At 37.9% G+C, this 25218-nt stretch overlaps 1 protein-coding gene and 1 long non-coding RNA gene across 4 annotated transcripts in view; one reads left to right on the forward strand and one right to left on the reverse strand.

Moving 5' to 3' along the window:
• The window catches only part of MARCHF1 (membrane associated ring-CH-type finger 1), a 338074-nt gene that overhangs the window by 80736 nt on the left and 232120 nt on the right, over nt 1–25218 (reverse strand). The window contains exons 3-4 of one of the 3 annotated variants that reach the window (XM_044224786.1): nt 21126–21205; nt 20085–20849 (exon numbers count right to left, since the gene is read on the reverse strand). In XM_044224786.1, coding sequence (XP_044080721.1) covers nt 20085–20849; nt 21126–21205 — 845 coding nt within the window. Of the gene's footprint in view, nt 1–20084; nt 20878–21125; nt 21206–25218 lie in introns of those variants that run through there. The other 2 variants (XR_006380939.1, XM_044224785.1) reach the window with 2 other exon arrangements.
• LOC122889543 overlaps nt 1–25218 on the forward strand; it is a 60592-nt gene that overhangs the window by 28624 nt on the left and 6750 nt on the right. The window lies entirely within an intron of this gene.

Below are 25218 nucleotides of genomic sequence, written 5' to 3' on the forward strand. Positions count from 1 at the left end.
TACAATTTTTATAATCACAAGATTGGTCATTCTGAATCTGCCAGACAATCTTCTTGACATCTACAGATGAGTGGCAGTTCTTCACACACAAGTGATTTTTTAAAGTGTTTTGTATTCTGAAAAGAATATTTTCAACTCAGAAAAACTTGGTACATAACATGACTTCCTGAGTTCAATTTCACACCCTAATTTGTCATCACTGACTCGTTCAAAACCTCAGACCATCTTCACAGAGCTGTAGGGAATGATCAACAACAAAGACAGTGACATAGCAATGTCCCCAGCTCCTGACTTGATCCTGGAGCTGATACAAAGTTGTGGCTTATCAGCCACATCTTCTTCCAACCAGATATCACACTGATGGAAGAGAGTGGAGAAAGATAATGGTCACCTTGCTGCACCTATAATGGAAGCAGGGAGGCCAGTTCTTATTTGAGTTTATAGGTATTTTAGTTGTGTGAGCGGCAATGGATTGGGAAGTTTCCACCTGAATTTCTTTTCCTATGGCTGTCATCACCTCTGGTAATTGTTCGATCCTCTTGATAACAGGAGTTTAAACCCTGATTGGATTTAAGGATTCTCAACAGGGACTCATAGCCTAGGGATTTAGTCTCATAGTAGGGTAGGTCCTCTTAGAAGACTTTCTGCAAAGTTTCCATGGGTTCTTGGAATACATCACATTTCTTCCCCATGTGCTAGCAAGTATACTCCCAAGAGTCCCAGCCCCAAGTGTATCCAACAACAGAGTAGATTTTTGTCAGTAGTCTCAGAATAACCTCAAACCGTACAAATCCTCTAAGTCAGGAGAGACCTAAAGATGTATTCTGACATTTGGAAAAATTCTTCCCCTGTTAACCACCCTTTGCTGCCCTGTCCTTACTCTGTTGGTGAGCTCAGAGTACAATTTACTTCTGGGTAAAGGAACTGATTTCCCCCAGTAGTATTTATCTTTCCAGATCCTATCTTATAATTTTGGTGACATACAGATGAATAAATAGATAATAAATGTTGAATGAAGATAGCTATGTAACAATTTTCTCTACATTCTCACACATGTCACAGTCATTTTATGTCAGCTTTGCGGTCTTTTTGGGTTGTTTGTAAAATTGATAAAATTAAACTAAAGATACTTCTATACAGGTATTCTTAAAGTTATCAGCTTCATGCATTGACTGATGGGACAGGGGAAAAAAAAGGGCATACAATAATATTATTTGCTTTCTGTGTAGGTATAACCAAAGAAATCTATTTGGTCACAGACAGAGTAGGGCTTTTGTACATACATCATAACAGAACTAACAGAAAAATCATCATTACTTTTTAGTCTTTTTATTTTCTGCATGTGGCAGAGATTCTTAATTCACATTGATTTTAGGATAGGATAGCACTCTCTTGTGATTGCTAAGTCTCTGAAACTTCATAACCTCTCTCTCAACCATGACTTCCTTCCATTTGTTGTCCACTCATTAATCTTATCTGGCTGAGTCTTACATAAAGGAATTCTCAAGCTGCCATGGATAATTGCCAGAGCAGGTAATTTATTTACAGATAAGCGAGAATGCATTGAATGAATTAGAAATATGCTTCTGCTTATGAATTTTTATAAACAGGCAAGGGAGTGTGTTGGCACAATACTGTTGTTGCTTTTTAGCAGCTCCACTTTGAATGAAGAATGAATCAGGCTTTATTCATTTATTCACTTATTCATTCATGTCTTCATTTATTAATCATTATCTCAACAAATAGTTCCTTGTGTATGCACTATGTGTGAGGTTATTCAAGGTGCTGTGACAAAGATGAATGTCTCAGTCTTTACAGACTCTATTCTTTGACAGGATACACATTGGATAATGGCACAAATAGCTAGAATCCAAGTTAAAATGTGAGGTGTGGCATGTCAAGTGCTGTTGTATGTGAGAGAGGGAAAAATCATGTACAGATTAGGGGAGAGGGATGTGGTCAGAGTCTAATGGAAGATGGAGCATATGAGGTAGAATTGCAGTTTGGGTAGAATTTTGGCAGATGAAGATGGTAGTTGTTAGGCGACTCCAGACACAGGAGATATTTCCGGTGAAAGCTTAGAAGTAGAATTGAACAGGTAATGGAGTGAAAGATGTGACCAAGTTTGAAAGGAACATGAGAAGGATTGTAGTGAGATGTCATGCTGAAAAATAAAATAAGATTATGGAGACCCTAATGTACATTTCCTTCATCTATTGCCAACATCAACACCTACATATATATGTGCGCACACACATGCACATACACACACATAGAAAGCTTTAAGTGTATTCAGTTGGAGTGGGAAACCACTGCAAAAGTTGAGTAAGAAAATAAGATTATTAGTAAGGTTAATCTGGCTGTGTTATCTCAGAGATCTGAGAGAAAAAGAAGGGACTATTATAACAGTCAAAATCAATAGTAGTAAGAACGAGAACCAGAGAAATAGTTGGGAGAATGGAGAAAGAGAACAAGAGATATTATACAAGTAAAGCTGGTGAAACTTCATCAGTTTGGGTAAAGGAAGCGGGGATGACCTGTGGAACAATGGGAGTAAAAGACAGACTTACTGGCTTTAGAGTTTTAATTAAATCTTCTCGGGACAGACATTTAAGATTTATCGATCTACAAGTCCTCTGAGCATTTGTTTGTCATTGCGTGTACTGTTTAGAAACCATCATGTTTGTGATTTAATTTTTAGTGTAGTTACATTGTATGGGAAAGTCGTTTTGAAAAACAGAAAGAAGTAGTTTCACACTTTCTCATACATACTACTCTCTTGCATGTGAGATATTTCAATACATAATCGTATTTGAAGGATATCTTTCCAAATAGCACTAGAATTACTAATAACACATAATTATTTCAAATAGCAATTATATTTGCAATAGAGTTTTCTACCTAGTAGTAGAATGGCAAATATATCACTAATGATGTGGTTTATTACATCCTTTTTCTAATTCATATTTTCCTGGTGTGTAGTACGTCCAGAATGATTCTCCTACCACTTCATTGTTCCAACCATCTGTTTTTCGATCCTAGAACAGAAAGCATGATTTTGTGGACCCAAATTAAATTGCCTTATAAAAATAAAATCATAACAACCTTTATTCATTCAGAATCTTGACAGAATTTCCACTTAGACAAAAACAATTTTTTTGCTAAAAGTTATGTGTATGAACTCTATACCTTGTCATGAACAGAAATAACTGAAAACATATCCTACTAAAAATTATATGCATAAAAAGATTAGAAGGAAATGTATCAAAATCTAAATAATGATTATCTAGCCAGGTAATTAAGTTTAAATTAGAATAGTTTTCTCTATTTTCAATTTTCTTTACAATAGTCACAACTACTATAACAGCACTGAAAGAAATATTAAAATAAACCAAAAATATAAAGATCTAAGAATCATTTTCCAATTCTACTTTACTTGCTTTTTCTCATTCTCTAGTAAGTTAACAAATTCATGAATGCTTGATAGACATATATTTGAACAATTTTGAAAAGTGTTTTGTCTTATAAGTAAATGTCAATTGCTTTCTTGTTCCCTTCCTGTCCAGCTTCAGGAGCAGCACTCTCCCCCATTTTGTCTTAGAAAAAGCTTAAAAATCTCATTATTTTTTATTTTTTTCATTTTTTAAGTTTTTAAATTTTAGTGCTAGTGTAGTTAATATACACTGTTATATTAGTCTCAGTTGTATAATATAGCGATTCAACAATTCTATACATTACTCAGTGCTCATCACAGTAAGTCTGCTCTTAATCCCCTTTACCTATTTTACCCATTCCCACACCCAACCTCCCGTCTGGTAACCATCAGTTACTTCTCTATAGTTAGGAATCTGGTTCTTGGTTTGTCTCTTTCTAGGAGCAGCCCTTGTAACATTTTGGTTATGTAGTAACCAAAGGATTCCCCTTACTGTCATTTATTTTTTAACAGAAATACAAACTTGCAGGTGTTAACTCTGTCAGTGAACATCTGCAATCTGTACCCTATATACTTATTCATTGGAAGGACAGAAAGTATTAAGAAGTCTCTGTCTCCCACCTCTGCCCCGTATGTCTATACCAACACTGCAGATAACTGGTATTATTTAAATTCTAAGTGTACAAAACTTGATACTTCATACAACTACAGGATATATCTATGATCTATGCAAGGATGTGTATTCAAACATTCCATTTTGGTGTGTGATAATTCTGCTTCAGTTCCTTAGAACTGAAAGAAGTTTCTCCTACTGCATCATCAGCATTTTCACCTGCCTGGGTGTGGCTGTGTTCACCTGTGGATGTGTTTCAACTTTCTCAGTGTTCATCACTGTCCATTGGGTCTTTCTCAGTGCCTGGCCTTCATTTTGTATTCCTGAAATTTCATCACCTTTTGATCTCTTTTTTTTTTTTTTTGAGCAGAGTTTTTCACTATGAAATATTCTAACTGATAAATTGGTATCATTTTCCTCCACACTCAATACAAATGAATTTCATTAATTATGTACACCAGATGCAGTACTTTTGCATCTCCCTCCCCTCTTTGCCTTTTCAAAGATTTATTTATTTGAAAGTGAGAGGGAGCAAGAAAAAGCACATGCAAGAGGGAAAAGCAGCCCTCCCCCCACCGAACTGGTAGCCTGACATGCTGCTCAATGCCAGGACACTGGGATCATGACCTGAGTCGAAGGCAGGTGCTTAAGTGACTGAGCCACCCAGGCTCCTTCCCCTCTTTGCCTTTTCAAATGTCTCTGAAGCTGCTGTCATTTGAAGACAAAAACAATTTTAAAAAAGTGTGGAATGTATACCTTCAACATGGAGTTTGATGAAAGGTAAAGTAGAACTTTTCTCATGCACAAAATACAAAAGTGAAAAATGCAAATGCAAAAAAGCAAGTGCAAAAGTAAAACCTCAAGTATGGTGTTGCACTAAACATGATGTGAGAGAAATAAAATAGAGTAGATCGCTGTACTAACTCTCAGTTTTTTAGTGTTTGATGATTTATAGCTGATACATAACATAAAACAACAGTAATATTATTCTGCTTTCTTGATATTGATGGAAATTGGATCTTTTTTGATGCATGCTGCATGAAAGAAGATAAAATTCTGGGCTTAATATTTAAAAACCTCTTGATTGTTACTGCAAGGAAGGTTGCTTTTTATTTTCAAATTATATTTGAATTTTCAAATAGCATCTTAATGTGGTGCTTCTCTAAAGAAGTACATAGTGAAGGGGAGGCCTGTGTGGCTCACTCAGTTACGTGTCTGACTCTTGGTTTCAGCTCAGGTCATGATCTCAGGGTTTTGATATCAAGCCCCAGGTGGGGCTCCATGCTGGGTGTGGAGCCTGCTTAAGATTCTCTTTCTCCCCCCCCCCTGCACCTCCCCCACCTCTAAAAAAAGTACATGGTGAATTCAATCTGATAATATCTTCAGTTTCATTTCATAAAAATAGCATTTTACTTGAGTGTAATCACAACAGCTTTGACAGTCATAGGAGACTACGTATCTGCTACATATAGTCACAAATATACATATATGTTATAAACGTAAGTGTAGCTATTTCATATCATAATGAACATTCACATTATATTAGTGAGCCACAGAATTTGCTGATTTCTGTACTTGATTCCTCAATGACATTGACAAAAAAGTAAAGAAACGAAATAGTTCCAAATGGAGCCAAAGAAGTCCATCTCCATTACTCAGCATATCATTACGATAAATATATTCAAAGTTAATCTGCATGCAAACTCATCACTGGCAAAGGTGTGAAGAGGCCTCAAAACCTAAACACATTTGTGAGCCTTATTTTTTCACAGAGTAGAATTTGGGCAGAGATGACTTCCCACAGGATGCTGAAGGATGCGGCTGTGAGATCAAGTGAGGAATTGACACAAATGGTCTTTTAACTGGGTAGCATCAACCTATGGTTATACTTGGCCACATTAGTTCAGTGTTTCAGAAGGTGTGTGAAGGTGGTGAGAAAGAAGAAACATGTACTTTTTAATTTCTTCTTTCTATCCTTCTTGAGGCTCTTAAGAAAATTCCAGATCATTTTACCCCAAATTTTTATCTTCTACATACATACCTTGTATGTAGGTCATGCAAAATGATAAAAAATAGGAAGTCATGACTTTGATGATACACCTTTGTATTTCTTAGTCAATAGGCTCTTGTAAAAGCACATTTTATTTAAGACTAAAATGAAAATGTAACAGAACAAAATAAAACCAAGCATGATATAAGTTTAAAAAATCATCCTTGCAAGAATGTTCAAGTTATTGTATGTCATGGGAAATTAGGCAGTTACACAAGAATGAATTGATCTTGAGCTATTTATCAAGAAGAAGTGCAGGCTGCCAGTGGATACGGGTAATTTGCTTCTGTGACATTTCTTTTCCCAAATACTGAGTGTCTTAGAGTTTTGGAGTTGGAGAAGCCATCCTTTTAAGCACTTAACATAGCTCTCTAGTTTTATAATAGGACATTGACCTTGTCCTCTGTCAACCCTCAGTTGTTAAAGGAAAGGGACCTCTGTGAAGCATACTCATAACATGCTGGGACCCAGGGACATCATCTGCTATACTGAAATGTTCTCATTACAATGACTCATGAAAGAAATTTTGCTTAGTCATGCCTCATTACTAACAGAAGTTGTGTTTCATCTGAAACCCATTTCAGGTTTCATGTGAAACTTGTTCCTGGTTTCACATGAAACACGTTCCTTTGCTTTGGCCACTGTGCCTATGACAAGTTTGTAGGAATTCTCTACATAAGCATTTCTGCAGATTTAGTATTTTTCTACCCTTATTTTCATGTGTCTTAATTTTTCTCAATTTCCTAATTTATCCTTCTGGAGTGTGTGTGTGTGTGTGTGTATGCATACATGTGTGTAAATATGTATACACACATATATGTTTACATACACATATACCCACCTGTATCAATATATATACAGTATGTCAGTCATTGAAGACAGGAAATAGAAAATTATCAAACACAAACATATATCATCTCCTCTATTTGCTTTGTGTTTTGCTGTCCCTGATGTACCTACTTGCATCAGGCTCTGTTTTCTTATACTCCCAGACTCCCTATACTTATTCATTGCAACATGAACACCCTGCCCTGTTTTCTCATCTGATGCTTCCACATCAGTAGTTCTCAGACTTCAGTGTGCATCAGATTCTCACAGAGGTCCAGTTAAACTAGATAGCTGGGACTTACTCCCAGATTTTTTGATTCAACAGGTCTGGGTTGGGGTCTAATAATTTGCATTTTAGCAAGTTCCCATGTGATTCTGATGCTCTTGGTACAGGGATGATACTTTGAGAACCATGGATTTCATGGTTTGTTTGTTTGCTTCTTCTATAGTGTCATCTGAAAGTGAATTGCAGCTTGATGAGACATTTGAGGGTTGATCAAAATGAAAGTTATAAAAAGCATCTCATCTTCTATTTCCACCAATAAACATCAACTTTGAGAACCATTTTCCCTTATGGTTTTAAGAGCTGAAAGGAAAGAATCTGTACTAGCTGTTTACCCCCAGGCTCCATTCTAGTGTTTCCAGGTTGTAGAAGTACTTCCAAGTGGACCTCCTGCCCAGAGTGTGGTTATTGCAATATATGTATCTTCTGAGCATCTATTTGTTCACCCGAGGTTGGACTAAACAATCAGTGATTCTCAGCCCTGGCTGCTCATGAAAATAACCTGAGAGGCTTTTAAAAATGTACTATATTGAGTCATCCTTTCCAGGGGGATCTGGATGGGGTCATGGTGGGAATATCTTTTTTTTTTCTTTTTAAATTTACAAGGTGGGTCTAATATGCAGCCCAGATTGAGAATCACTGGGTGAAGTGATCTCTCTGGTCTTTCCTAGTTTGAGCTGGTAAATTTTGAGGCTTTCAAATGCTGATTGGAATCAAGACTCCTCTAATGCATGGGCCATTCTTTGTCTACAACTTCTATTTCATTCTAGTTATTTATTTTTCTTCTTTCATTCCACCTTTCTTTTTTCTAGTGTTACTATCATAGAGTGTGGCAAAACATTTTAATTTGATTATGCCCTCTGAGAGTTCTGAGCTAGCTCAGATCAAAATACTTTTAAAATAAAGACATCAGAATTTATTAAGGTGAGGCTCTGAGGGGCCAGATAAGAAGAACAGGGTACACGTTAAGCAGGAAATAGCAAGGTTTCATGATCACCTGTTAGATAACCATGAAATAAAGAAGAAGGTTTGCAGTATAATGTCTAAAGTAAAAGCCATCTCCAAGATGTATCCAAACACAGGCACTCCTGTGTTATGGCATCTTCAGTTCTGTATAAACCTGGGAGTGAGTGAAGGGGAGCTAATAGACTCTCCAGTCCTCCTTGTATCTGACAGAGGAGCCAAGTAGAATATCAGGCTGAGTTTAAGGCTGTCAGAGAACAAAAGAGAACTCAGCCAGGCTGTTCCAGTGGCATTTTAATTTCTGAACCCAGTTAGACACTGTTGTTTAAATTTGCTTATGTCTGAGGACACCTGCAGAAGATTTGAAATGAATGTGTAACCATGCTGCACTGGTTATAATGAAGATGAGAACCTAAACATGGTAATTAGAAAAGGAGGCAATGTTCATGCTATAAATAAATTCTCATATATAAATCATGATTTGGTAGCAACAAGCACTGTACCCAGTATTCACAGTTTATATACAGTGTTCATTTTCTGTTTGCATATATATGTTTAAAAATGAATTTGTATGAGAGAAGACACTGAGTGTTCTTTCTTTCTTTTCTTTTTTTTGGAGGCAGAGAAGAAATTGCCCAGTGCCAAACAGATACAAGTTTATGAAAGAAAGCAAACAGTTCAAAGTCACTATAATCCTGAATGCATATTGTTCTTAAATTAAGAAATAGATGAATCCTACCTAATTGGTATTTTTTTCTTATTCAGTATTTTACACTTTGGTATAATTGGTATTTAACAAATTAGAAATTAACAAACAAAAGATAAATGTAGTACAATTTAACCAACTTTTAATATGTGAATAGTGACTTATCTGTCTGAAGGAGCGCCATATTTCTATTTTTGCCTTAAGTTTCCTGAGGTTGGAAAATGTCTTCTTAATCTTCAAATTTACTTGAAGATGGTTTTATAGGTAGAGAAATGCCCATTTTTTTTTTTTCTTCTCTAAAAGCACAACTTTTAAAATAATTGGCCTACAGAATATATGCTATTTCCAAAAATCAAAGTCACCTATTTAACCAAATTAGAATAGTATTAATCAACTACTTGATATAGCATAATAAATATATAATATTATATATTTATATATAATTTATATAATTATATAATAATTATTATATAATTATTATATATTTAATATAAGATATGTCATTATACATAATATAATAATATATATTATATATAGTAATACTGGAGGATATAGTATTATATATATTAATATATAATATTAATATATATAATATTATATAATAGTATATAATATTATATAATAGTATTAATCAACTACTTATAATTTACTAGTCAAGGCTATTAGTATTATTGATGACATTGTCATTCCACTCCCAGACAGATGTACTCCCAAACTGAGAACAATCAGGACAAAAAACATTGCTAAGAACAAGGCATGTCTTTGAAGGATATATTTTTAAGAAAAGATATAAAATGCCATTTCTGTAAGCCTTTCAAGTTATTTTTCTCCTAAATTTCATGTGCATGTATAAATATCAGCACCTTAATTCATCGATTTTGTTCATTCAAAATATTAACTACTTGGATAAATGCTGAAAGACTATGTGAAATAACATGGTGCACTCATAGCATTAGAATGTGGTGCTAATTAAGTTTTTCTTTGTTGGAGAGCCCTTTGCTCCTTAGAATAAAGTAGCATAGTGTATATCTGAATTTTTGCTGAGGATTGCAATAAACATAATTATTCATTCAAAGAAAGAAATTAGTTTTACAATGTTATCTTACTAGTAATGCATACATTTGCAATACACAGTCATTTTTCTCAATTTTGATCACATATATAAGGAGAGAGCAATTTTACCTTTCCCAAGTTGGACCCCTCCCAGTAGAGAGAAATCAAGAGTTGAAAGTGAGACCTTGAGACTCTATGTTGAGTAATTCCAATGAACTGACCCGTGACAGGTTACTAATGGTGTTCACATCTGCATTTCCTACCAATTCAGCTGTTATTAAAATGAACAGGAGGAAGATTATTATTAACTCCTATAAGACTCAGAAAAATAAAGACAAAGCCTATGGAAAGTAATAAATTTATGAACTTTCTTAAGAGTCTGTTACCTCCTGGAAATAAATGATTCTCATTAGGTCACTTAGGAGACCTTTCTGACCTGAATACTGAAAACTGTCAACAGCTGATCTTTTACTCATAGAATGGACTTTGACAATAGAATGCCAGTCTCATCTTTGTACAGAAAAAGTAACAGAAAGAATAGGATACATTTACAAAATTTAAAAAATCTGTTACTGAGTGACTATAAATCTAGGACTAAGAAGGAGAAAATACAAGGACTCAGGCTGATTCAATATTAGAAAGAATGTTTTCACAATTAAGAGATTCTAAAAGGAAAGGGGTTGTCCCAAGAAATAGTATGTTCAAGGAAGAGAGAGATGATAATGTGTGCTGATATTCCAAGGGTCTTCAAAGATCAGACTGGAGAGCGACCTAGATGATCCATGAATCTATGAACCCACTTTTCCCAATGCTATAACAATTATCTGAAAAGTTAAGATAAAAAAGTAGGTTTTTTCTTTAAATAAATAGGGAGAGCACAACTACTAACTGAAATGTTATTTTACTTTAAAAATCATATTTGTAAAGTATATTTATCTCAGTTTTTAAATTTCAAATTTATCTGGAGATACATGGGGAAACACAGATCAAGTTGTGCTAAATGTGAAATCTAGATGTTTCATGACATCACTCCCGTAGGTCCAAGTGCAATTTTCTTCTTTGGTTGCATCTGAATGATGTACTGTAGAGGAAAGGTAGATTTCCTGCCATCTGTGGCCATATGAACTCATAGTTATGGGCCTCAACAGGACTTCCAACAATGCTTTTCTATCTTGCTATGCTTATCACTGCCACACTAAGCAAAAATATAACCCAGTTAAATTTGAATTTCAGATAAGTAATGAGTACTTTTTTAGTATGTGTATGTCCCATTAGAAAATTATTTGCTGTTATCTGAAATTCAGATTGCACTGTTGTATGACCCTGCAACCAACCCCCTTGCTCTATAAGGTCATCAAAAAGAAATAGTAGCTGTATCTGTACATAAAATATCTGTATCTGTATATATCATATCTGCTTATATAGTCTGTAGATCTACATTTGTCCCTGCATCTGTGATTTCCTCTTTTACTTCTATTGCAAAGAAAATCATACTTATTTTCCTTGCCATGGCAATCCTTTTACTTTGGTCTTTGGGTCCCATCCTTTCCTATTCCCTGTGGGACCTTAAGAAACAAACATTCTGATCAGTTTTCTTCATCGTCAACTACTCTCTCTCTCTGAGCTCAAAGATTCTCCAAATTAAAAACATCTGAATTCATCTCTTCCTCTATTTGTGACATTCTCTTTCCCCTTTATATAGTCCTGGGTTTTCATTTGTCTCTTTGGGCATTGTCTTCCTTCTCTCTGCTGGCTTTTTTTCTTCTTTCAGGACCATTAAATATTGCTATTTCCCAGGGTTCTTCATACCCTCATCTGCTCAGTTCATAGATTTTCCATTGGAGATTTTGACACTCACCACCTATTTGCTCAAGACTTCCTAATCTTCATGTAAACTTGCAAAAGCCTCTTCTGAACTCTTCTGGATGTCTCTCTGTGGATAATTGTCTTGTGCCTCAAACTGTTATTTATAAAACTGAACTCATCTCCTTTTAAATCTGTCTTTCAAGCAGTGTGTTCTCTCAATAGTAAAGGATCCTATAATCTACCATTTCCTAAATCGGAAACTTGAGATCAGATATCTATGTAAGTTATCATTGAATCCTGTTTGATTTGTTTGATTTACTTTCATAATACTTTAAAAATACATCTACTTTTTTAAAACTATTTTTTAAAAGATTTATGTATTTATTTGAGAAAGCAAAAGAGTTTGTGTATGTCCACAAGCCAGGGGAGGGGCAGTGGGAGGGAATCTCCAAGCAGACTCCCCGCTGTTGGGGGGTCAGTGCTCAGGACTTGATCCCATGACCCATGAAATCATGACCCAAGCTGAAACCAAGAGTCAGAAGCTTAACAGAGCAAGCTGCCCAGGTGCCCCTCCATCGACTCTTTTTACTCTCCAGCCACCATCAGCTCTTTGCTGGGACACAGCTGTCTCTCTCTCTCTCTTTTTAAAGATTTTATTTATTTGAGAGACAGAGAACACGAGAGAGTGGGGTGAGGGGCAAAAGTAGAAGCAGACTCCCCAGTGAGCAGGGAGCCTGATATGGGGCTCAATGTGGGGACTCCAGCATCATGATCTGAGCCAAAGGCAGATGCCTGACTGCCTGAGCCACTCAGGTGCCCCACAGCAGTGTCTCTCTAACTGGTTTCCTTTCCCTTCAGTCTTTCCCTCTCCAGTCTGTTTTTCAAAAGCAGCTTGAGTGGTCTTCCAGAACACTAAGCTAACAGCGTCATTCTTTTTCCTTAAAAGTCTATAAAAATTTACCCTTGTCATTAAAATACTGTCCAAACTCCTACCTATTGTTGATAAAGAATTCCATGGTTAACTACCATTCCCCTCCTCCAACTTGATACAAGGCCAGAGTGACATCATTTTATGCCTGATCTCACTCATCTCTGTGGTTTAATATATGCCATATCTTTTTCCTGGAACAGATTACCCCTTCTCTCTGCTTAACTTATTCTCCTTTGGATTTCTTCCTGATTATTAGTTTCCCAGGGAAACTTGTTTTGTTCTATTAGATGCAATATGTTCCTTTAGCTTCATTCATGTTTTTTTTTTAAATTTGTTCATTGTTTACATTTGCCTCTTTAATTATTTGTTTTACCAAATATATATACCATTATATACAATTATAAGTTAATGAGGGATGGGACCATTACCATATTTTCCATTGTATTTCCAACCCCTAGAACACTTGATACAGATTAAAATTCCCCCAAAATAGTTGTTCACTGTGATCTAAATCAATCTTACAATTGCACCATTTGTCAAAAACATCAAAACTACTCAGAAAATAGTTTTCTATTAGGAAAATTTTAAGTTTTAAAATATTCTCTTTCCATTTTCCCACACCTGGTATAAAGTTATTGCAACTTGTAAGAATTAAACAAATAAAAAAATAGATGATTTTTACCATTTTCTCATTTTCCTCAAAAAACTTAAAATGAGAATATGCATAATGAAGGCTTTAGCAAAACAATATAAAGTGTAACTTCAAACTCACCATCCAACCCAAGCTAGACTAGATCATTATCAGGAATTATTTTTGGGGTCTTCCTTTTTTAAATAAGCCATTGATGGAATTAAATATACTTTATTTGTTTTGCCATGTACCACTCAGTTTGCATTGTTCCCATGGCTTTTGTATCTCCTCTTTTGGCATCCTCTAATTTTGAAGCCATTTCAAGAATTCTTTTGGGGCAATTGCTACATGCTAGAATTATTCCGAGTACTGTAGAGAGCCCAAAAGAGGAAAAGACACAATTCCTACTTCAAGGAGCTTAGTCTGTAGGAAACAGAACTAACACACATGAAGACGTTAGAAAATAGGTGAATTCTAAGTAAATCAACTACAAGAGGTTATGGGAATCTGAAGAAAGGAAAGATCACTTTGGACCACGATAATTTGGGCAAGCTTTATGGAAAGGATAAAAATGAGATGAGTGTTTAAGTCTGTCTAAATGTGGGCATTTGGAGTGGAAGAGAAAGACACTGGGAAGGGGGAGAGCCACCTGGATGGTAGTTCAGTGTTGCTCTTTTGTTTATTTTTTCCTGCTTAGAATTCTTCTCCCACCTTTTCTGGTACTGATGCTATTATTTTTGTTACTGAAATGTCTTTTCTCCAATTCAAAAGGTCCTGGAGGGGTTGCCAATAGTCACATTTTAAATCCAACCTTCCCATCTAAGGGCATAGTCTGGGCATAATGCCCAAGGCCCCTGGTGACCGTGATCAGCCCAAGAATGTGACCTAGGGCAGGCTAATTCTATTCCATCCCTGGGAGTGAATGTGTAACTGCTTGAAGAGAACATTTCTCTTTTCTGTTAAGTCATGTCTGGTAAAATGTAAACCTAAAGCTATTTCTGCCCACACTGTCTCTTCCCTCTGCTGTACAGAGGAAGTTTGCCTGCAGCTGAAGAAAACGAGAACACACAGAGAAAGAGAACCACATTGTTTGAATCTCTGCAGCCTCTGAAGCCATCTGTATACCTGGATTTCCTATGTCTGTGGCTAATACATCCCTTTCTTGTTTAAGCTCATTTGAATTGGTTTCAGTCAATTTTAACCTGGTAGAAGAGTCCTGACCAAAAGAGGTAGTAGGCTGATGGGTGGATGTGGAGAAAGAACAGAAGTGTAAATAAAGAAGGATCAAACTGGGACATTAGCAATGAGGAAGAGGGCACAAACCAAAAGCAATATCTGGAGGGGAAAATGACGGGGTTTGGTTAGAGACTGGGTATAACCAATGCAGGAGGAAAATAGTCAAAAACTAGAAATTCCAGGTATTTGTGAACTCACTGATAAAAATGGGGGTAGTTGCAATGAGGAAGTGGGTTTGAAGAGACACAATAGGCAAACCATGACATCTGAGTTCCTGCTAAAGTTGGGGCTTTGTCAGTCTATGGTTTTAGTAAGATGACCAGCACTTACTGGTACAACAGCGTAAACTACAAGAAGGTAACCTAACTTTGCTTTGTGTCAGCCTTCAATAGAATATGACAAAGAACTATAATTATACTTCCCAAATTCATCTTTTCTTATTTATTTACTCATTTGTTTATTTTAGAGAGGGGGGGGGCAGTAGGAGAGGGGGAGGGGGTCTTAAGCAGACTTCACGTAGAGTGCAGAGCCCAACGTGGGGCACCATCTCACTACTCTGAGATCATGACCTGAGCCGAAATCAAGAATCGATGCTCAACTGACTGCGCCACTGAGGCGCCCCCAAACTCATCCTTGCAATTACTTGTTCTCTCTTCCCACTTAAGGCCAAGGAGAAATGTAGCATAGAGCAATGATTCTAAAAATGTGGACCCTTGGATCAGCAACACCTGTATCATTTGGGAACATTTTAGAAATGCAAATTCATGGACTCAACCCCAGAGAAGGAATCCGAAACTCTGGGGTGGGTCTAAAAATCTGTATTTTTTTAAAAGAGATTTTATTTATTTATTTATTTACATACTTACTTATCTATTTATTTATTTGAGAGTGAGAGAGAGAGAGAGAGCACACAAACTGGGGGAACAGCAGAGGTAGAGGGACAAGCAGACTCCCTGCTGAGCAGGGAGCCCGATGTGGGGCTTGATCCCAGAACCCTGGGATCATGACCTGAGCTGAAAGCAGATGCCCAACTGACTGAGCCACCCAGGCACCGCCAACAATCTACATTTTAACAAGTCTTGTGGTCTCTGCTAATGTCCACTAAAGTCTGAGCACGGCTGGTGTACAGTGTGCTTTGTATGCTGGTTCCGTACCAGATGAAGTAATCTACTTCTTAGTGCTATCATTTTACATTGTAAGAATAATTCCCTTGGAAAAACTCATTTTCCCTAATCTACTCATTCAAAAAGTGTATGTTGAATATATTCTAACTGTCAGGCACTGGTCCAGGAACGGTGGACACTGGAATAAATCTGAAACAGTTCATCACAAAAATGCCCACATATTAGCAATTAAAATAATGCTATGGAAATGATTCCCAGGAGATTTGAGTGTTGAGTGTCATGAAGGTATCCCTAAAGAAATTACATTTCAAGCAAAAAAGCATGACTAGGAGTTATTCTGGTGAAGGGCAGAGAGAGTAATGTGAAGGCATTCTAGGCCCTGAAAGGGATAGGCCTAGGCACTTTCAGGGAACTGAAGACAGACCAGTATGAACAGGTCTTCATTAATGGTGGGTGTTGAAGCTGGAGAGGTAGATCTGATAGACGGATCATGCATGGATTTGTAAATCATATTAAAGATTTTGAAGTTACCACTGAGGGCTATTAAGAAGCCACTGAAAAGCCTCAAACATGGGCTAATCCATATTTTAAACCCCCTTTTTTTCAAATGAAAAAGGCAAAGCCTTTCCCACCACACGCTATAGGTGTTAACAGCATGACTTAAATTCCCTGTAAGCTCTAATTGGCTAATAGAGAAACTTTCTCTGAATAAGGCTTTGATGAGGGTGGGAAGAGCATAGCGTGCCCTTGCAGGGACCGAATGCCAGGAACAGAAAAGGAGGAAGGGTCTGGGAGCTTCTTCTGCTTTGTGGTTCTGGCCGAGGCTGGTTCTGCCCGTGCATGTCTGAGGCAGCCGGAGTGCAAGTTCTTAGGCAATTGCCGCCTCTCTCCCTTGCACAGGGGACACTGGTGCTCAGACTGTGTCCATCTGGAGGCCTTTTTCCTATAAATGATTTCATTCAGAGATTTCACTCACATCCCAGGCATCACAATCACCTGACTGAGAATGATTCCCCCGTTTATATGTGCTCCCTGGCCTTCAGGAGATTTTCGTTATTAGCATCCTCATACTATTGCCCTGTGCTAATATGTCATGTTAATAACAACTGCAAATATGCAGTTGTTTCGTGGCAAACTGTGTATAGTTCAGGAATGCTTGAACAATTCTACAGAATTGTGACTGTGACTGCTCTCCTACCTCTCAGGGACCTGTCTCAGTGTGCTGGACAGCTGACCCCGCAATGTCACTGCAACCACAAACAGCCTGTCTATAATGGAACTCATCATGTCCTTCCCAAACCATCTCCCTCTGGCCTCTTCTGCCTTTGTCAGTAGCAGCAGCATTTCCTGTCTCCCAAGTTTCAAGGTTTGGAGTCACCCTGACTCCTTTGTCTTATGCTCTCACCAATTCCAAGCACCAGGATTGTTTCCCATCCCTGGGTGGAATGAGAGCATGCCATGTGTTCCTCCCTTTCATTACCCTTTATCATTCTAATCCTACTTACCACAAAGCAGGATACATTCTCCCTTGTTGCAACTTGTTCTCCTAAATCTAGATCTCTTTCCCAATACACCCCCAGACACACTGTGACTGTGACTGTATATGTTATTCTTCATTAGGTCTGTTTTATTGCACAAAGGCTAGTCTATATTATTTTTTGTAGTGAAATATTTTTTTAAAGAAATATTATGTAGAACCTCATTAAATACAGAGATAATCATGCAACTTCTCTGGCTGAAGGTGGGCGAAGAAGAACACAATCCCCTTGATCTGTTCTCAGTTTCTGAGGTGGCCTCTTCGGTACTCAAAGGCCCACTGAGGCAGTAGGAAAACAAACATGTAAAGGACACAGTCAAACTCTTTGGGAAGATATGTATGCTTTCTTTACAAGGTCTTTCATTTTTTTTTTTTTTTAGTTGATATCTATGTAAACTCTCCAACCTAGTCATATAAGGTCACACCAAAATTCTTCACTGCAGAGTGTCACTCCCTCATCTCTGTCTGGGCTCATGGTGTTTGCCCTGCTCTGGATGCCTGCAATGTCCGGCGTGCAGCTCTGCCAATCTAATTCTAATTTTCTTTGTCTCAATCCCACCTTTTAACAGGGTTTCCAGATTGTTCCAGCTCTCAGAAGTTTTTCTGTCTTCAAATTTCTTCAGTATTCCTTTTTTTTTTTTTAATTCACTCTGTACTATCTTGAATTTGTGTCTTTTCAGGTGTGTGTTCAATTTCTCCTACTAGATAACAGGCCACTTAAGGGAATAATCACCTCCTTTGTTGCTTTTTGCTCTCAGTGTCCAGTATAATACGCAGTCCCTGTATTTGCTTAGTGGGTATATTTTGATGATAACCTGCAGCAAGAAATAATAAGTATGGGCCCATCGATCACACTTCCATTAATAGAAGTCTAAGTTAAATATCCTGTCTTTGAAAATGTTCCTCCAGAGCAGTGCTTTTAAGTTAGGAGGATCAGCCACTATGACTTTAATTGCAAGCATTACTTTTTACTCCAATTACCATTAAGCCTACAACTAGCTTCTTTCATTAAATTATGCTGGAAATAGATTCGGGGAATGACAACAGATGGCTGTATGTGGGGAGTTCTTGGTTTAGACTGGAAATACTGTTTTATCCCATACCCCAATATTTTAGACAAGTCATACTTAAATCATATTCCAAAGATTACAAGAAACTTACATTAATATATAAATCCAATGGTGTCACTTCTTTGTGATGTCTGAGCATGTTGGACATGGCTCTCTTCTCTTCTCCCCTCTCAAACCACCACCCACTCCCCGCAACCATCACACCCAGGCCACAGTGGCTCACTTTCAGTTCCCTGGATTCCTAAACTCCTTCCCTTCTCCTGGTTTGGTGTAGTAGCCCCTTCTGCCTCAATGGTTCTCCCGTTTCTTTCCTTGATCAATTCTTGTCATTCTTTGAGCCTCAGTCAGCTTGTCACCTCTTTAAGAGAGTTCTCTGATCTCTCAGATTAGGTGAGGCTTCCTTTTTATGTGCTTTCATATTCCTCATCACGACCGTAATTATGTATCAACCGTGAAATAGTTTCTTTTGTTTCTCTGTTCCCCCTTAGACTGTAAACTCTAATCTCAGGCACTATAATATTTCCAATGCCAAGAACTGATGCATAACAGGTGCTTGAATGAACAAATCAATGAGCATTTTAAGAAAATCTTATAAAACTTTCTGAGAAACAAACTATTATTATTTACATCCAGACCTCAAATTTCCTTGTCCAGTCTTAAATAGACATGGGCAGCATTCTTGGGGTCACGTTATTGGCAGGGGTCGCATACATGTGTTATAAAGTAACTTTAACTGTCATAAAACAAGCCCAAACAACCAAGCATGATGTGACAAAACTTCACTTAACCAACTTAAATGACTAGGGGATAACATGAACGTGTAAAACTAGATGTTTTGTTTAAAATCATCTGACTTATGCACACTAGCATGGGTATTCCTATAGTTCTTATTCATTTAAGTTATTTTGAATATGTATATGGTTAAAAGAGCAAGAAAGGAGTCTCAGAGCTATGAAATATCTACATGTTGAAACATTTTAGTACATGATTATCACTAAAGTTAATGTGTTCTCCTTCCCTGAAGGCTCCGGCCACCCCACTGATACGTCCATGACCTGTTTCTGTGGCCTTTCAGTCTTGAATTACCCCGCTGAGTCAGACAATTGGAGAACAAATTTGCACCAACTGTAGAGATTTTTCTGATTAAAAAAAATCTGACCTTAAAAAACCCAACCGTTAAATATCTTTCTATCAGGATGCTAACAGTTTACTGAATTTGCATTAAAGGATCTAAGGTTTCATACACTCTCACTCATATTTCTTCCACTGGTCTTAACTTTTTTTTTTTTTTAAGATCTTATTTATTTATTTTTTCGACAGAGAGAAATCACAAGTAGGCAGAGAGGCAGGCAGAGAGAGAGGGAGAGAGAGAGAGAGAGAAGCAGGCTACCTGCCGAGCAAAGAGCCCAATGCGAGGCTCGATCCCATGACCCTGAGATCATGACCTGAGCTGAAGGCAGCAGCTTAACCTACTGAGCCACCCAGGCGCCCCCCCACTGGTCTTATCTTAACTAGAATGGGTACCAGATCCAACTGATTTGTCAGTCCATTTACCAAGATAAATCACTGTCCTATTAAGGGAAGGGTAAAGGGGAAATCTAATTCTATTCTGGAACAGCTTCCAAACCCATGGATGCTTCCCTATTATTTCTTCTCATTCCCACACCCGCCTTTTCTTGTTTTATCACCTTAGATCCAACCAGACAAATAACAGCATGAATACATGTTAGGTTGTGAGGGGCGAGGTTAAACACACCCCTAACTCACAGCGGGAAGAAATGCATGTGGCTGGCATCACGTCTTTCTCTATAGTGACTGACCTGCATATTTTTAAATTATCAGACTGGTCATGGTAGGTGGCAGAAGGCTTCTGCTTAGAGTTATTCACCCGGAATCCGGCAGTGTCCACATACTTGCCGTCTTCTGCTACTGCCAATATATCAGTGCTGGAATCTGCTTCTGAAGATCTTTTCTGGATTGTTTCATGTTGCCCAAGACGGGGCAAGAGCCACAGATCCCTGTGGTGGTATCTTCCTTTAATCTCCCTGTGCTCTCTTGAGGACCTCTTAATCTCAAAGGATCCCCGTGGGTGAGAAAGACTGCATTCTTGGTACCTTGTGCCTTTTCCTCTGCAGAGATTTAAAGAGCAACCCTCACAGTCATTCAGCTCTTTTTGCTTTTTACCTGTGGTTTCCACATCTACCAGATCCATTCCATGAGGAGCAGAAGGCCCAGCTGCGTTTCCACATGGCTTATTGCCATTTCTCCTTCTTCTTCGTGAGAGTCGGAATTTAACTTGGGCTCTTCTTTTCGCCTGAATCCAGTGAGTCTCATCTGTGGAAGATGAATCTGAAGAAGTAGCATAAAGCTCGCTCCATCTGGCACTTGTGATTTGGAGGGGAAAATCATTTCTTCTTCCTTTTGTTTGTTCTTCTGCAGCCTCGTATCTCTCAGAGGCCCTCCTCCTCCTCCTAGGCCTCTGTTTTACTGATTTCTTACCAGACTCCTTCCTAGCAGGGCTCAGCACCACGACAGGGGTGCATTGCTCAAACGCATCTTCTGACATGTCATGCAAGATGGCAGATCTAGACAAAGCAGCAGGCAAAGGATGGGAGATGGGAATGGAGAGGAGAGCCACAGGAAAACAGAGAGAGAGAATGATGAAAATGACAGCACGACCAGACGTTGGTAAATAAAGATCAAATGAAGAAAAGGCACTAAAGGGGAAAAATTAAGCCAGTATAAATTGTCCATGGACAATGTAAGGCAGAAACAAGGGCCACACAGTTTTGAAACATAAAAGAAGACTACAGAACATTGGTTTAAACGAGATTAAATAGGATCATTTGCTGAGCACTTACCTGCAGATGTCCTGAGTGGATGGACAGACAGACAATCTTGACTGGCTCCTGGGAGCTGTCCCTGTTGTTGGGCTGCTTGCCTGGAGAAACAAGTTAGATAATTTGGCATCTTGGTTAAGGTAATACATGGTCGAGATCTTGCTTTTTTTCCACATATTTAAAAAATTACAACAAACGTGGCTGCCGGTCATGTTGCTCACAACGCAGCTCACAACGTATAGGAAGTCAGAGGGTTCGTTTTGCAAAAGTAAAACTTATTTGAGGAACTTGGAACAGCTGAGATGCTCTGCCACTTTGCTGTTGCTTCATTTATGAGAGAGGAAGATGATTCCACAAGTTTCTGTTCTATTTACTGTAAACATTTGAGTGGAATGCTTCCATTTGCCTTGGAAACAGGGGTAACATCTGAATATTCTATAATAAAAAGGACATAAAGGCTATTACGGGATAAGGATGATAAAAATCTGGGAAGTCTAAATAGTCAAATAGCCATTAGACTGCTAGATACTGCCTGGGAATAAAGTGAAGTCACATCAAGGACCTTTCACATATATGAGATAATATATGTGAAAAAATTTTGTAATATGAATATATATATGTATATATATATATTTTAAAGATTTTATTTATTTGACAGACAGAAATCACAAGTAAGCAGAGAGGCAGGCCGGGGGTGGGGGGAAGCAGGCTCCCTATTGAGCAAAGAGCCTGATGCAGGGCTTGATCCCAGAACCCTGGGATCATGACCCGAGCTGAAAGCAGAGGCTTTAACCCACTGAGCCACCCAGGCCCCCCACATTTTGTAATATTTAGAAGCCTATGGTTATTACTATTATTATTTCATCACAGAAACGAATAAAATCCATCCATCACAACATTATTGACCTATCATATCTTTTAACCCTGTGACTGTATGGAGGCTGAGAAAAACAGAGCTTGAAATAATTCAGATTGTTAGCACAAAGCTGAGCACATTTCACCAAACTCCTGCCTTTGAAATGCATCTTCTTCACTGAATTTGACTTCTTTAACCTGTTATATTTAATACAGATGATGCTGATAAATCAAAGGCTAGAATGTGCGGAGAATTGGCTACTTGCCAGGCATCTTGCTGTGGCTTTGTCAACAATCTCCTAAATCCTTACAATAATCTCACCAGGGGGAAACTGTAACAACTAACAGTTTTGAATGAATAGGATGTGCCAATCACTGTCGGTGAATTTTCATTTGTCCACTCATTAATACACATGAGAAGCGAGTGTGTTGATTGCTGTGATTATTTCCATGTCAGCGATAAGGAAGCTGGGAAGTCAGTGCTGCTTCTCATGAGTAGGTGCTGGAACAGAGGTTTGGGATGAGGAATCTCGTCCTTTCATTTGTTCTCTTACCCACCTGGGAATATACTTCTGCTTTACACAGGAGGAAACTAAGGTGGTCCCTCACCAAGGACCAAGGCTTCTAGAAGATGGAAAAGGCTAGAAAATGGGATCCCCTCTAGACCCTTCAGAAGGAACGCAGCCTGGCTGACACCTCGATTTTGGTTCAGTGAGACCCATGTTTGATTTTGACCTCCAAAGCCATAAGATAATAAAGTGCTGTTTTAATTCAACAAGTTTATGGCAATTTGTCAAAGAGTCATAGGAAACTCTTATAGGAGATGAGACTTGAGCCAATCTAAAAGGCAAGTAGGAGTTATTATAGAAGGATTAAAAAATATTCTAGGCAGAGGACACGGGGGCCAAGGGGGAAGTATGGTGTTCTCAGCATGTTCCCACAGATTGATTTACATCGCACATTTCTGACTTGTAATTTTCAGAGGCTTCCCTATCAATCCATGAAGACTGCATTTTTAATATTTGTATGTCATCTTTGAACACCAGTCCATGTTTGATTATATCCTTCAATATTTCTATCAAAACTCAGTTTTTCAATTTTTTAAATCCAGATTAACTTCATTTCTGCATCCACTGAACAGGTATATAGACAATTTTTGTAAAAAAAAAAAGTATTTATGTACTCTATGCAGTAAACAGTAAGTTTTATTAGATTGCACACCACTTATCCCACACACAACCATTGATGTTAGTAGTGAGTTCTGCACGCAGCAGTCGCTGAATAAAGTGAAATTTACTACACGTTCTCTTTAGAAAAAAAAAAAAAGTAGTGAAGCCTAAAAGTGACCTCAGATCACTGATGATATAAAAGTGAACCAAAATACGTTGAGCATCATAATGGCTATCTAAGGCTACTTAATGACATGCTGAAGACCATTCTATGAAGGTGTACAAGGAAAGGAAGATGAAACAGACATAATCATAATAAAAACTGTCATCATCTCACAGGTCTGAGCAAATGTATGTTCCACAACTAGAAAGTAATTAGTCAATGAATAATAACACAGAATGTTAAAAAAACATGCAGCTTCCCTTTGGAGGGTTTTTTGGTCCACCATGAGAAGGAATCAAATAGCATTTATGTCTATAAACCTTAAGTATTTTGAAGGAAATAGAACTCATCCTTATGATGATTTCTTCAAGAATCATCAAGAATCTTCAAAAAACTCATAGCCAATATTAGTTGATATGTATTCAGTTTGGTGGTGGGGCAGATGCTGTAGTTTTGGCTATTGTGGCAGATGCTGTTAATGTCCACGCCATCCCCCAGGCTTTCTCTGAGTTCACCTGGGCACTGACTGATTCCCACCTGAGTGCTTGCACCTCTTGGGTTCAATGCCCTGGGTCTTTGGTACCATGTGTTCTCACTTGGCTACACACAGACACAACCTTAAAGTGTGGCATAAACTAAAACCTCTGGGGACAATTCTTGGACTGAAGTCAGTGGCTATAGTCCATGTCTAGATTTTCCATTCTCTCAAAGGATGGTTCAAAGTGACTTATAGTTTCTCAGAAGGTCCCAAGCTGGATTATGGCTCCATGGACCCTAGCTCACCAACACACCCCTTTATAGGCATTTCCCCCTTTCTCTCTGTCTTACTTTATCCAAGTCTGTGGTGCTTCCCTAGAAAAACTACCTGCACCCTAGTAAGACAGTGGGATCTATTTAACCACCTGATTGATGCAAAATTAACCCTAGCTTATGTCACTTTTTGATATATTTGTTTAGCAACATGAATTAAAGGTCCATTATGTAATAGATATTATGGTGATTTCTGGGAATAACGAAAAGATAGCATCCTGAAGGAGCTTCGTGGTTAGTGGAAAAGAGATTTAAATGAACAGGCAATTTTAATACAGTCTCATCTGTCCTGGTAATCTGGCATGGGAGTTCTGATGAAGGAAGGGCACCTCAGATGGCATGGAGCAGAGATTTAAAGTAAGTGTCCTACAGGAGATGATGCCAGAGCAAGAAAGAGTGAATGTGAACACAGTTTTATAATGACTGGGGGGGGGGTGTTGAGATAAGAAGTGATATAAAGTCAGTATGAAGGAGTAGACAGAGATCTTATATGTCACATTGACATTTTTGGATTGTATCCACAAATGAATAGAAAGTCATTGATAGATATTCAGTAGTAAATGGAAATGACTATATTTGGGCACTAGAAAACTCGCATTGGCAGCTGAGAACTGGAAAGTCCAAGAATGGGACTTGGAAAGAATTAGGGGAAAGAATTAATATTCAATATTTCCAGGATGCAGCTCAGATTGGGAAAAGGTATAGTTTAAACAATATAATCCCAGGGGCACCTGGGTGACTCAGTAGGTTAAGCGACTGCTTTTGGCTCAGGTAATGATCCCAGGGTCCTGGGATTGAGCCCCAAATCAGGATCCCTGTTCTGTGGGGAGCCTGCTTCTTCCTCTCCATCTGCTTAATGCTCCCCCTGCTTGCATGCTCTCTCTTTGTCAAATAAATAACATCTTAAAAAAAAGGATAAAGAATCCCAACTGGTTGTTTTATTACAAGTATGATAAAAATTATTTCAAAAATCAGTTGAAAAAAGTAACATGGGGAAATGTTTTTAATGTTCAATGAGAAAATTTTAATAAAGTAAAGTGGGATGAGGGGTTAGAGTACTTTCACCAAATATCAAAACATGGTATGGATCATCAGAAATTAGGAGAATATGTGTGTT

This window comes from Neovison vison, chromosome 11, assembly GCF_020171115.1.
Source record: "Neovison vison isolate M4711 chromosome 11, ASM_NN_V1, whole genome shotgun sequence".
Lineage (NCBI taxonomy): Eukaryota > Metazoa > Chordata > Mammalia > Carnivora > Mustelidae > Neogale > Neogale vison.